The following is a 14760-nucleotide window of genomic DNA, read 5'->3' as shown; positions in this document are numbered from 1 at the left end:
ATGATATAATAGGTTATTAAATATATTTAATACAAAACACATTGAATATAAATTTTTATTGAGTTTAAATTTTAAATAATTTTTAATTGAATTTCAAATATTTTTATTTTAAAGAGTTAGAATATTTTAACATCATTTTTTCGTATCTTTTTAATTGAGTCTTTGATTTTTTAAATTATAAACCTTATTTATAATTAAGAGTAATGTTTTAACACCACCAATTAGTCACACATATAAAAATACAATAACAATTCTATTGTCATAATTATAATCTAACTTTATAAGCAATACAATACAATAAAACTATATATAATTAATATAACTAAATTTTATCTACATCTATAATCATATTTCATAAATAATATAATTAAATTATATTTATGTTTATATTAAAATATGAATAAAAATATAAAAAATTATCAGGATGGTTTTCGTTCATAATTTTTTTATTATTTTTATTGTGAAAAATTTAATTATTTTAATAATTAATTATTTTTTAAAAAGATAATTAAATAAGTAAATAACATAAAAAAGTCTTATTAAGAGTAATTTATTTATATATAATTAAAAAATAATTGAATAATTATATACGGTAAAAAATTAATATTATTAAAAATAAAATTAAAAATCATCGTTTTTTTATTTTTTCCAAAATTTATCTACAAGTAATTCTATAAATATTTTACGATGAATAAAAATATTAAACTCGTACTAAAATTTATTCTAATAAAATTTATTTTTATTCTACTAAACGTTAAATAAACTATTGAAAAGAATTTTGTTTCCTCCATTAGAGAAGAATGATAAACTTCCATACTTCTATTATGTTATGGCAATAATTTGGCCTGTTATTTTTTAATAATAATAATAATAATAATAATAATAATAATAATAATAAAAAAAAAAAAAAAAAACAAGTATATCACAGTAAAAAAGGAAGCACGTCACCAAATAATTTATCAACCAAATTATATATAAATCAAATTGATAATATGAGGGCTAACACTACAAAAATAGATAACAAGGTTAGGGACTTACAAAACATTTCTTAAGATCATAGAAAAAAACGTTTATATTTGTGTGATATATAAAACAATTATCATATATATATATATATATATATATGAGCAAAAAAGGTCCAATTGTTTTAAAGTAAAATTGTCTTTTAATATTTGATTAAATGTTCTTGTATTTAGTATTTTTTTTTGCACTTCCTCTTAGTTAAAAATATAATCATTATAATTTTTTAGTTATTATTGCTAGAGGTGTTTACAGATGGGATATGGCTAAACTTTCGATCCAATCCGCACTAAACTCATTAGATCAAATTCGATATTCGCACTTTTTATGTTTGGATCAGATATCAAATATATCCATAAAATAAAAAATATTAAAAATTTTTATTTTTATAAAAAAAGTCAATAATTTTTTTGTTTACTTTTTTAAACATATTTACTTCTATCTAATTAGAGTGTGGATCCGATTCGATCCAATCCAATTACAGATCATATAAATACTGTGAATTTATATGGATATGATCTAATCTATGAACACCCCTAACTACTACTATAGGTTCAGTATTGCAAAAGAATGCTTCTTTTATTATAAACCATTATTAGATCTTAATTACCATTAAAACAACTTAATTGTCACAAAGAGATAATACTTGTTGGTCTCTGAAATTATGTTCATATTTCAATCCATAGTTGTAAAAATCAAACTGGATCAGCTGGTTCGACCGAAAAACTAGTGAACCAGACTAGAACCGGATCCTGGTCCGGTTCGATTTATTTTTTAGACCGTTTAAAGAATAAAACCGGTGTGAACCGGTAAGAACTGGTGCAAACTGGTCTAACCGAACTGGTCTACTTGAAAAAAATTTTAAAATGTATCCACAAAATCTCGAACCAAAAACCTTGGAGCAAAAGCAACCTCTACTTGTCACTTAGCCATTGCACTTCTAAGTATTATATTTAACAAATACTAATTATATAGTATACATAAATATCTAATTTAATTTAATTTTTGTTTTTTTCTATTTTTAAAATTAATTATACTTTAATTATATACCATTATTAATATAAATATAAATTTCACTAAAAATTTATTAATTTACTTGATCTATTTTATTGCTAGTATTGTGATTAAGGTTATTTGTTTTGATATTAGTATTAAAATCTACTGATATTATAGTTAGATGATAGGTTTTGTGAATTATTATTTTTTATTGTGTCAAAATAAGATACTATTATAGTATTAAAATTTTATGGTTTTCTTATATTAGTTATTTTTAGAAGTTGAGACTTGATTCTTCATAAAATGTTAGTGAAGATATCTATTTCAAATTTTAATTTTAAGTTTTTAACTATTTTATATTTTATATTTACGTGAGACCAGTTTTATCGGTCTAACCAGTGATTTATCGGTTGAACTAATAAACCAGTGAACCAGTAACTTGACCGGTTCGATCACTACTTCGGTTCTAACAACTATGTTTCAATCTAATTTCAAAAATTTCGATTTACTCAATTTAGTCTCCCAACTTAATAGTTATGACTCACATTAGTTCCTAATCTTATTTTTGTCACTGTCTCACAAAATCGTTAACGACATGCTGAGATGGACTAACGACTGCTACATTATACATTCTAGCGACTATTTGATGTGACAATTGAAATTTTTTTACCTTATTTTTTTAACTAAACACTTAAAACCCTAATATGAGTCACAAATACCTAAGTTAAAAAACCAAACTAAGTAAATTGAAACTTTAAAAATCAGATTAAATCTCGAATATAACTTCAAAATATAACTTTAACTTATGTAGTGATTAATTTAAATGAGAATCAAAAAAATCAAAATTCAACATAATTTTTATCAATATTTTCAAATTCGAAATTTCTATACGAAAATTAACTAGGATTTTCTTTTAAATTAAAAATTTAATTAAATAGTGACTTTAATTATTTTAACCAATGTCCTAATTAATTATTTTTATGTCTTAAAAAAATTGTATATGAGAAGAAAATAATTAATTTGTCTACTTTAATAAATAGTTATTTTACTAAAATGAAAGAAACTATTTTTTTAGAATTTTTTAAGAACTAATTAATATTATATATATTTTGTTACACTATATTTAGTTATAAAAATTTTATTTATTTCTAATGTTTATATTAAAAGTAAAAAGAAAATTTAAATTAGTGAATCTTAATCTATAATATAATAATAATATAGTAATTATTTTATATATTGTATGAATATAAATTAATTATTTTTTTATTTATATAAATTTTAAGAGGTTTTTTTTTGTGACTAAATTTTAAGAGGTTTGAGCTTTTATATATATATATATATATATATATATATATATATATATATATATATATATATATATATATATTGATGTTAATCTATTATCTTTTTTATTTTAATCCAAATTAAATATTTTTTATTTTTTTTGGAAAGAAAATTTTTTAAAGAATTTAATAATATGTGATGAATAATATCAAATAAATTATACAGAAACAAATTAAAACACAATATAAAAACATCTTAAAAAAAGACATTTTAAGCGTCTTTATTTAAGTGGCCTCCATCACAAAAATCTATATCAAGATAAGAATTAAAAGGGTAGAAGTTATTATCATTAACAAGCATAAAATCACGGTCATATACTACTCTAAAGTCTAATCAAACTATGCATGCATTACCTCATTACTAATCTTAGAAATCAAAGGCACCTTATGAGTTCTTCTTCTTGTTAACCTTCTTCTTGGACTTACTAGAATCTTGGCTCTTACCCACTTCATGTCCATGAATCATACCATGCAGCTCGAAACCAATGAGGCAGCAAAGATAAATATCAATGGTGATGAACATTGTCTTCTCATCCGTATACACATTGTAATAACAGCACGAGCTTTCTTTATCGTACCAGTCCAGCTTTTCTTCCGGCCTCACCACGTCAAAGTGCTTCCCCAGCACTGTCTTCGCCAACTTGTCAAGATTGTACCGCCACAAATCCACCTTCTCCCCTACCTCCTTCATCCCTTCCACTGTCATCGCCCTAAGGTCCAACGCCTTCTTCAGCTCGATCCCGTGGTGCTTCTCCAGCTTTGCCTTCACCTTTTCGATCTCCATTCCCACCGCGATAACCCTAGGGTTGGCGAAGAAGTCGCAGAGGGGCCTAGGGTTTTGCTTCGCTTTGTAAGAGTCGGCTTGTTGGAGAAGAGGGTAGAGGAGGCAGTGAGAGCCAATGCAGAGGGAGATGAAGTCGTAGCCGTGGTCCTTGACGCCGCGCTTGGTGTACTTGGTAAATTGGTGTTCGGCGGTTACGCCCACGATGACCGGGGTGTTTTTGGGAGTGGACTTGAGGAGGTTGGTGAGCCACTTGGAGAGCGTTTGGGAAGAGGGGGTGTTGATGCAGAGAATGCGTTGGTCGTCGGCATAAACGGTGTAAGGATAATGGTGGGAAGTGAGGTCGTAAGTTTCGACTTCGGTGATCATGCTGGGTTCAATGCTGATCTCGAGAACCATTGTTGTTAGTGGTTGTAGGATTAGGGACTTGCAACGGTTGTCGGATCGTCTTCTTGGAGTGGCCGGAGTGGTAAAATCTGCAAAGATACTCCGCAGTCTGAAAAGTATAAAGTATGAAGAATGAGTTTGTACCTAAGGGCCTTTGACTCTCTTTTATATAGCTTATGATAGTTATCTTATCTTAGGTATATAAAAGATAAGATAAGATAAGATATAATAATAATATTGTTATAAAAATTTTATTTATTTCTAATGCTTATATTAAAAATAAAAAAAATTTAAATTAGTGAATCTTAATCTATAATATAATAATAATATAGTAATTATTTTATATATTGTACGAATATAAATTAATTATTTTTTATTCATAAAAATTTTAAGAAGTTTTTTGTGTGACTAAATTTTAAGAGGTTTGAACTTGTTTTATATATATATATTTATTGATGTTAAGCTATTATCTTTTTTTTTGTTATAGTCCAAATTAAATATTTTTTATTGTTTTTGGAAAAAAAATCTTTTGAGAAATTTAATAATATGTGATGAGGAACATCGAATAAATTATACAGAAACCAATTAAAACACAACATAGAAACATCTTTAAAAAAAGATATTTTAAACGTCTTTATGTGAGTGACCTCCTTATATTATATGAGAAATGCTAGGGGCCAGCAACTTTGGTATTTTGTAACCATTAATTGGCCATCAATAGTGTTTTTAATGGTGTGAGAGAAATCATTCACTTTTCTTTTGATGGTTAAGTGCTGGCCAGAAAACACCAAAATTGCTGGCTCCTAGACTTTTCCATTTTATATTTTTATCTGTAAAATTATTTATTTATTATCTTATTAGTAACAAACTTAAAGAATAATTATATTTATAAATTTTATTTTAATATAGATATTATTATTAAATTTTTATGTTAAATTTTTAGTCTCTTAAAATTTTATTTCAAGTTCTGCCACCAAATGTATTGGCATAATAATAATAAACCCATACTACAACACCATTATATAATATATATACATTATTTCATAATTTTATATAAAAAAATAACATTTACATACAATTTAAATAAAATAGATGTCTTAAAATCACTTTGAATTAGAATGTTTAAACACAAATTCTATAACAAAGTAATTTTACAAATATAGGATTATACAGATGATTTCTTTCTATCATTTTAAAAAAATGAAAACTAAATCCTAATCAAAGGACGGCTGTTTTTGGTCAAAGAGAATCAGTTTTTTTTTATAAGTTTTTGGTCATGAAAGAAAGTTGAAACAAGTGATGATGGATTTAGGCTGATCATTTATTGGAGTTGTGCACTGTCAAGTTCTCATACATCATTTTCGTGTAAAGCCTATTAAATGACGATGCCACCACATTGGAAGCAATTTTTTATTTTCGTACCTCTGAGATTAAAAAACAAAAAAAAACATTCAAATCAACCAATCAGCTACGATTTGGCTGGATTTTCCTTCAACTGGTGCGAGTGATTTTTGTCCTCCATGAGAGGAGCTTATGTGAGAGGGGGGACGTCCAGATCCCATGATCCTAGAGAAAGGAGAAGGGAAGGAGAATCATCATTGAGAAACTTAAAAAAAGTGAGGAAGACGAGAGAAGCGGAGGAATACTCTGGAGAGATGGCTCTGACACCTAGAGTGGAAGAATGGATGATGGAAACAGAGGTCGAGCATCAGAAATATGGAAGACAAGAGGCCCAAGTAGAAGAAAATAGCAACAAGGAACAAGAAAGCAGGGTCGGAGGAGTCCCCCACTCTTTTGCAGAAATTGTTAGAATGGGGAAGAACGCTGCCAATGAGGTGGGTGATCAAAATATAGAGAAAATGGCTACTGATGAAGCTGTTGAAGAACCAGAGGATAGTGATGAGGATGAATCAGATATTATTGTCAAAAAAATGCCAAACGGCCTCTACAATCTAGTGATAGGGGAAGAAGTGAAAAGAGAACTCAGGAAGGAATGGTGGGACACACTCATTGTTAAATTGTTGGGGAGAAAAATTTCATTGTTGGCTATGAAGAGGAGATTAGAGGTGATGTGGGGGAAGAGGGGAAGCATTGACGTCATTGACCTCGGAAATGAGTTTTTCCTTGTCAAGTTCTATAATTCTGAAGATCTGGATTTTGCTTTAATGGAGGGGCCATGGAAAATTCTAGATCACTACCTCTCAGTAAGGATGTGGAAACCAAATTTTAATCCAATGAATACTTCCATAGATAATATAGCAGCTTGGATTAGACTTCCAGGTTTGGCCATAAAGTACTACTGTAGACCTATTTTGGAAAAAATAGGAAATATTGTGGGAAGAACCATCAAAGTGGACACAAATACAGGAGAAATCACAAGGGGAAAATTTGCACGGTTATGTGTGGAGGTTGACCTACAACAACCTCTAGTCTCTCAATACCAGATTAACGGACAAACTCATGTAGTGGAATATGAGGGCATTCATTTGGTATGCTTTAGGTGTGGAAGAGTAGGACATGACAAAGCCAACTGCAAGGAAGGAAAACGAGATCCCTCACCAGAGCAACAAATCCAGAAGGAAGGTCAAGCGACAAATACAGAGGTTGAAGAAGAGGATAGAAATGGAAATAAGAATATTGACAAGGGCAAAAAAGTGATAGAGGAACCTGCTGATGCCTTTGGCCCCTGGATGATAGTACAGAGGTCTACGCGTGGCAAAAAGACCACAAAACCAGGAGAAGGTACAAGTAGTGGAGGAGGTGGAAAAGAAAAGGAGAAGGAAAGAAAGATAGAGAGTGAGGGGCGACAGTCACGTTTTGCTGTACTAGCAGAGGAAGAACCTGAAAGGAATGAAGAAAGCAATCCTAAAGCGACGGCAGGAATCAGTAATAAACCACAATCAGAAAAAGACAAAGGTATGTCCTCAACTCCCTCTCATAAGAAGAATAATCTAGACCTTCCTAAGCCAGTTAACCCTACCCATATGTCCACAACCAGACCAAAAAGCCCAAACACACATGCCCACAAACAAGCCCAAATAGCTAATACTCCAGGAAAAAATACTGTCCAACACCAACAGATTAATAGTAATAACCCTGTTTCCAACCAGAACACCAATTAGACAAAAATCCACATGCCATGACCCAAACCTGCAACACACCAAACTCTTCCTCTGTCCAGCCCAATGACTTTATTTTGAACAACCCTGATCATCCTCCCCATTTTCAAGAAAATTGGATTGTATCCATTCAACCAAGCCAAGTACTCTCCTTAGCTATCCCTCAGACAGCTTTGGAGGATCCAGCCCAGAGTAAACCACCTGATCCACCTTTTAACTCACTACAAACTAGTGAATTGGTGGAAGCTATGTTAGTATATGAGAATGAAGAAGCTAATAAGGCAATTCAGCAAGGAGTTAATCCACTTCAGGTGGAAGATATGCAGTGCAATTAATGGTCCAGGACCACTTTTGTTTCCCCTTTGTGGTTAAAGTTTTTCCAACTGTCCTTAGTAGGAGTTCCTCCTTTTAACTTACTTTTACCATGATTATTGTTGCTTGGAACATTAGAGGTGTTGCGAATAAGGCTACAATTCGCACACTTAAAGAAATAAAGTCTCAGCACAGACCTGATATTACTCTAATCTATGAGCCAAAATGTAGTGGAAATAAAGCTACAGAAGTGATAAAAGCTCTCGGTTTTAACTTTTCCCTTTTGGAAGAAGCGGATGGTTATGTAGGTGGAATCTGGGTGTTATGGGACAATCCAGCGCTGACCATTAATATATTAGAGACACACCACCAATATGTTGCCATGGAGGTAAAGGACCCTAGCCACTCTCCTTGGAAGCTTACAGCAGTCTATGCAAGTCCCCAAGAAGGAATTAGAAAAAACTTTTGGGAAAACTTAAAAAGATTGGCTGATGCTACTACGGATGCTTGGATGGTCATAGGAGACTTTAATGAGATTGCAGAGGAAGGAGAGAAGAAAGGTGGGGCGAGAGCCGACCAACATGCGTGCCGAAGATTTAAAAATTGGATACAAAGTTGTAACCTCTTAGACCTGGGATTTGTCGGATCAAAGTATACTTGGAAAGGTGGTCAAAGAGACGGCATGGAGAGAGTCTTCAAGCGCTTGGACAGGGGTCTAGCTAATGCTGAATGGCGAAGAAGATACATGAATGCTAGGGTGGACATCCTTCCGAGAGTCAATTCAGATCATCACCCTCTCCTTGTTAATCTTACCCCGGGTATGAGACTGTTGGGAGAAAGACCTTTTCGTTTTGAGGTCATGTGGAAAACACACCCATCTTTTAACGAGTTCATTGAGAAGACTTGGACAAATGACACCCCCCTTCCGAGAGCCCTGGAATCCCTCACTGAAGCTTTAAAGAGTTGGAATTTAGAAGTGTTTGGGAATGTTTTCAGGAAGAAAAGAACCATTTTAAACAGATTGGCGGGTATTCAAAAAGCCCCCGCCTATGGAAGAAATCCTCACTTAGAAAAGCTGGAAAGAGATTTGTCAAGAGAACTCGATCAAATTTTAAACCAGGAGGAATTACTTTGGTTGCAGAAATCTCGGCAGCAATGGATTGTTGATGGAGACCGTAATACGAAGTTTTATCACACAAAAACAGCTATAAGGAGACGGAAGAACAGGATCTTAAAACTTAGAAGAGGGGATGGATCTTGGTGTGAAGAACAACAAGAACTCAAAGACATGGCAGTGAGCTTTTACTCTAGTCTTTATAAGGAAGAGTCCACAGACTACCTAAGTCTTGATCTGCCTATCTCTTACCCAGTCATGAAAGATGAACATAAAGCGGCCTTACTGAAGCAGCCAAATAATGAAGAAATCCAGAAGGCTATTTTTCACATTGGGTCCCTAAAAGCTCCGGGAGAGGATGGATTCCCAGCCTACTTCTATAAGGAGAATTGGAGTATGGTGAAAGACTCTGTCTGTAGTTTTATTAAAAGAATTTGGGAAAATCCAGAAGAGATAAGAGAAATAAACCAAACCCTCATTACCCTCATACCCAAAATTGACCAACATGAATTTATATCACAATTTCGACCCATTGCTCTTTGTAATGTGGTATATAAATGCATCTCTAAATTGTTGGTGGAGAGAATTAAGCCTACCTTACATGACCGTATTTTCCCTAATCAATCCAGTTTTGTCCCAGGAAGAGTCATTCATGATAATGTCATTATTGCAAAGGAAATGATTCATGATATGAAGCGTATGAAGGGTAAGAAAAAGTTCATGGCGATAAAAATCGATTTTGCTAAAGCTTATGATTGCTTGAGATGGAGCTTTGTGGATGAATGCATAGCTGAATTTGGAATTGGAGGTGTGGCCAGACGACTCATAAAAGAGTGTATCAATTCGGTGACTTATAAAATTCTGTGGAATGGAGGAAAAACTGATATAATTACTCCTACTCGGGGACTCAGGCAAGGCGACCCCCTCTCGCCATACTTGTTTGTAATAGCTATGGATAAACTATCACTCTTTATAGAGGACCTGGTAGATAAAGGCGATTGGAAACCTATGAGGGCAGGGAGAGAAGGACCATTTATCTCCCACCTTCTATTTGCGGATGATTTAATACTTTTTTCACAAGCTTCTATTGACCAAATTGAAGGCATCTTGAGGGCTCTTAACAGATTTGGACAAGTTTCTGGCTTAAAAATTAATGCAGAAAAAACCGCTATTGTTTTTTCTAAGAATGTTGAAGAGAGGCTTAGGAACCAGATCAGCAATATCAGTGGATTCCAAGAACAGTCCAATCTTGGCAAATACTTAGGAGCTATGATTAGTGATAACAGGAAGAAGAAGGACAACTTTAAAACTACTCTTGATAGAGTAAAGAACAAGCTAGGAGGATGGAAAATGAATTGTTTATCGATGGCAGGGAGGATAACTCTGGCCAAGGCAGTCATCAGTCCCATTCTCAATTATGATATGATGCATACCCAAGTCCCGAAAGGTATTTGCAAAGAGGTTGAAAGGATACAACGGAATTTTATCTGGGGGGATGGTAGAGAGAGCAGGAAGGTTCACGCTATAAGCTGGGAGACGATATGCAAGCCAATTAAAGAGGGTGGTCTCGGTTTTCGGAAGCTAAGTAAAATGAATGAGGCTTTTTTACAAAAGATCATTTGGAGATTAGTTATGGAAAAAGAAAGCTTATGGGCGCAAGTAATGCTCAGTAAATATGGGAGAGGACAATACCTGAGACAAAATATCCTCAGCAAGCAATCAGACTCTGATCTGTGGAGAAGTTTAGCAAAAGTTTGGGGTTCTTTTAAAGATAACATTGAGTTTTCCATTGGAAATGGTAGGAGAATTCGGCTGTGGATTGACCTCTGGCTTAAGAACGAAGGTAGTTTAATCCAAAAAGCTATCATACCAATAGAAGAGGAAAACATGGAAATCACTCTCACAGAAGCTACTGACCTAAATGGAGGATGGGATTTTAACTTACTCAGAAGATATCTTCCAGATAACATCATCTATAAAATTCAGGCCATACATCCCCCTTGGGATAACCTTGAAGAAGACAAAATTCTATGGAGTTTGACACCAACAGGAGAATTCAGCATAGCAAGTACATATAGAAAAATCAGCCAGCAGACAGATACACAGGACCGCATATGGGAAGTTTTATGGGGATGGAAAGGGCCCCAGAAAATAAAAATCTTTATGTGGCTAACCTTGCATAGGAAATTGATGACAGGTGCGAGAAGAAGAAAACTATTTGGTACAGGAGATGAATGTCATCGTTGCAACAGTCTGACGGAAGATCAAAGCCATGTCCTGCGAGATTGTCCTGCTGCTTCAAGTATATGGACTCAATTAATTAATCCCTGTAAAATTCAAAGCTTCTTTAGAGCTCCCTTCGATGCTTGGCTCCGGTGGAATTTAACAACAGAGCTAGGAAAGAATAACCAAATTCCATGGATAACAAAATTCTCAGTTACCTGCTGGTGGCTATGGAGGTGGCGTAACGGTGAAATCTTCTCTCCTCCCTTCAGACGGCTGATAGATGCTATAGCAACTATTTTTCAGACAACAAATTCCATAAATGAAGCTTTCAAAAAAGAGGAGCTATTCTGTGAAAAGAAAAGAAGAGTGGAGATTGAAGTAGCGTGGAAACCCCCTGTTAAAGGTTGGATAAAATTCAATTCTGATGGGGCGTCCAACGAAAAAGGTTCAGGATGTGGTGGACTGGCAAGGGACCATTGGGGGAGATGGGTTGCTGGCTTCATGGCTAATTTAGGGACTTGTTCTGCCTTTCAAGCTGAATTGTGGGGAGTATGCTATGCATTGAAGACTGCCTGGGATTTGGGGTTCAAAAGAGTGGAACTTGAAGTAGACTTAAGGGCTGTATATGAAGCAATTACGAAAGGAAGGAGACTGAATCAACACCCAAACAACTTAATCAGAAGTATCAATATTTGGTTGAAAAAACAATGGAGTGTTGAAATCAGACATACCTATAGGGAGGGTAACCAGGCTGCAGACTGGCTGGCAAAAAAAAGTGTGAAGGAGAGAAGTACAGGGTATTGCTTCATTGACTCCCCTTTTGTGGATTTGAGATCCATCTTAGATGCTGACATGAAAGGGGCCTCCTTACCCCGTTGTGTTATTGATTTGTAACCGTTTGTTTTCTTTTTGGGGCTTTTAGCCCCCTTTGCCTACCAAAAGAAAAAAATCAACCAATCAGCTTATTTGTCAGCTGAAACTAATATCAATGATTTCAAACTTTATTAATCCAAGTTATTTTTGTTTATCATATTGGCCGTTATATAGTATTGTATATTGAATACAGAAACAATCAAATCATACGTATATATTCTGTTCATGCAAAATTTTTCCAATCAACCTATAGTAAATTAAGTATCGTGCAATCCCCCTTAATTACTAAATTCATGGGGGTATTACTTTAACTTTGAGGTGCGCAAGAAATGTTTGTTTATTGAAAGTGTTATGTTAGTTTGGATAAACAATTTAAATAAGTTTTCTTAAAAAAAGAATTTAAAGAATAAGAATTTTTATTAAAAATAATTTATAAATAAGTTATTTTGTATTTGAATTTTTAGTTATAAAAATATTTATTTTAAAGTTGTAGTATTTTGATAAATAATTTAAAAAATACTAATTTTTTACACAATAAAATAGATATTAAAATAATGATGATAATAAATACTTTTTAATATTGAAGGTTAATTTTACATAATTTACTTACTAAGATTGTTTAGACAACTGGTTTTTTATTTGCTCTCTTATTAGTTCTATTTTGTAGGTAATTAGTTCTTTTTATGTAATATCATTAGAAATTGGTTCTTCTACTTCATCTATCTTTACTTATAATGGTATTCTTGTATGTGGTGAATAGTAATAAAATTTTAATTTACAATAATCTTGGTGACAATGTCAAAAAAATTATTGTGTAATTAGTGTTTGTTATTTTATTGTGTATAATATGGTAGGTAAAAATAAAAAACAAATGTAAAATGTGTGTCCATATATATTTTATTGCTATTTTTTATTTCTTTTACTCCTATTAAAAACTCCATTTTCTTTTATTGGGATAACTAACTATTTTTAGTTAGAATGAAAGTAAATTTTTTTTGAAGTCAATTTTTTTTTACGGAAGTGATAGAATAACTTATCAAAAAGAAAAATCATATATTTCTACCTTTTTCGAAGTAAATTAACTTTTCGAAAAGTTAAAAATTTTTATTAAAAGATTTTAAACGCGTATGGTGTCTTTTCATAATTTAAAAATAAAAAAAATAAAAATAAAACATGCTTTTAGTCAAACTTATATATATATATATATATATATATATATATATATATATATATATATATATATATATATATATATATAGCAGTCATCACTATCTATACATATCCATACATTTGAAACCAAGGAGGAGAGTTTCATAAATCTGTTAACAAATTATTTGAGACAAAACTGCCATAGATATATTGTACGAGTCAGCTTGATTATTATACCTAATAGTAATGTAACATTGTATGATATGTATCCCTATTCTTTTGAATTAAGAATTTTTTATCAATCATCTGACTGAGTTAGGCGCATTAATTAATGATTAGTTTGCCATGAAGGAAATTAGCTTCACCTAACCCTGCTTATGCTTTGTTACTAATAAGAATACTCCGATAAAAGTAATGATCTAAAATTAATTAAGCATGGAGGAGAAATAAAGTAATGTAAAGACATATAGAATAGTAATCACTGAGCAAGTTGGTGTGTGTTGGGAATGATGGTATTAGTAAGGTTGACAAGGGAGCAGGATGAAGAAGTGACGGCGGCAACGGCGGTCAAAGGGATGACCGGGAGGCTATCACAGTTGCAGATCTCGATCATGAAAGCATCAGGGTCATGGAAAAACAGCTGATCCACTTGGATGCCACCTTCTTCAACCTTTGCCCTCACGTAATCTATCTCCATCTCCTTCAGCTTCTTCTCTACTGCCCCCATGCTCTCGCACTGAAATGATATATGATTGTCTTTCGGATTAATTTCACTCTTCTTCACAACCTTCTCTGGATTCTCTGCTTGCAACAAGTGAATTCCAATCCCATATCCAAATAGCCTGTCATCATGAATCCACTTCAATTCTATTACATGCATTATATAAAGAGGAACGATAGAGAGCTATTAAAATTTATTGTATTTGATCGTTAGTTAATTATCAATATTTAAAAGCGTAAAATAAAATATATTATTCGATGATTAAATTAAAAAAATTAAACTAAAAAAATTAAATTGATGAATAAATAATAATAAAAAATAATAAATTTTAATAATCTCTTTTATTTTTCTTATGTAAATAATAATTTAAATAAATAAATAAATACATACCATGCGCCATCAAATTCGAATGATCCTGGCCTCCTGATTGGGAAAAATCCAAGAACGTTCTGGTAGAAATTCATAGATTTTTCCAACGAACTGCATATCAAGGATATGTGGTTCACTGATTTTAATTGCAGAGGGTTTTCTACACTTTCCTTCATTATTTTTCTTCTTTCAACACACACATTTGTCTTAGTGGACTGGACCCTATATATAGAGCAGCACTACATGTGTGCCACGTGTCTCCATCCCATTGGTTGCATCCACTGTGGATTTTTCTTTTTCTTTTTCGATGACACCTCATTTCCACGTTGCGGATTCGTATCCCTCCAAAG

General features: G+C 32.5%; 1 protein-coding gene across 4 annotated transcripts; it reads right to left on the bottom strand.

The window, feature by feature from the left end:
- Positions 1-3559: 3559 nt before the first annotated feature.
- Positions 3560-14609, bottom strand: LOC112770747 (glyoxylase I 4). Of its 4 annotated transcripts, none has more exons than XM_072225295.1 (6): positions 14432-14609; positions 13803-14162; positions 12030-12230; positions 11514-11949; positions 11247-11399; positions 3560-4636 (listed from the first exon to the last, which is right to left on the bottom strand). In XM_072225295.1, exons 1-3 carry the CDS (start codon positions 14584-14586, stop codon positions 12179-12181), a joined length of 567 nt encoding a protein of 188 aa, XP_072081396.1. In that variant the 5' UTR covers positions 14587-14609; the 3' UTR covers positions 3560-4636; positions 11247-11399; positions 11514-11949; positions 12030-12178. The 4 variants fall into 4 exon arrangements, with proteins under 4 accessions (XP_072081396.1, XP_072081395.1, XP_025670925.2 ...); XM_072225294.1 differs by having other exon boundaries at positions 11514-11917; XM_025815140.3 differs by lacking the exons at positions 11247-11399; positions 11514-11949.
- Between the last annotated feature and the right edge of the window lie 151 nt (positions 14610-14760).

This window comes from Arachis hypogaea, chromosome 18 (assembly GCF_003086295.3).
Source record: "Arachis hypogaea cultivar Tifrunner chromosome 18, arahy.Tifrunner.gnm2.J5K5, whole genome shotgun sequence".
In the NCBI taxonomy this organism is placed as follows: Eukaryota; Viridiplantae; Streptophyta; class Magnoliopsida; order Fabales; family Fabaceae; genus Arachis; species Arachis hypogaea.
Note: the sequence above shows the minus strand (reverse complement) of the source record. Positions and strands in the feature narration are given on the sequence as shown.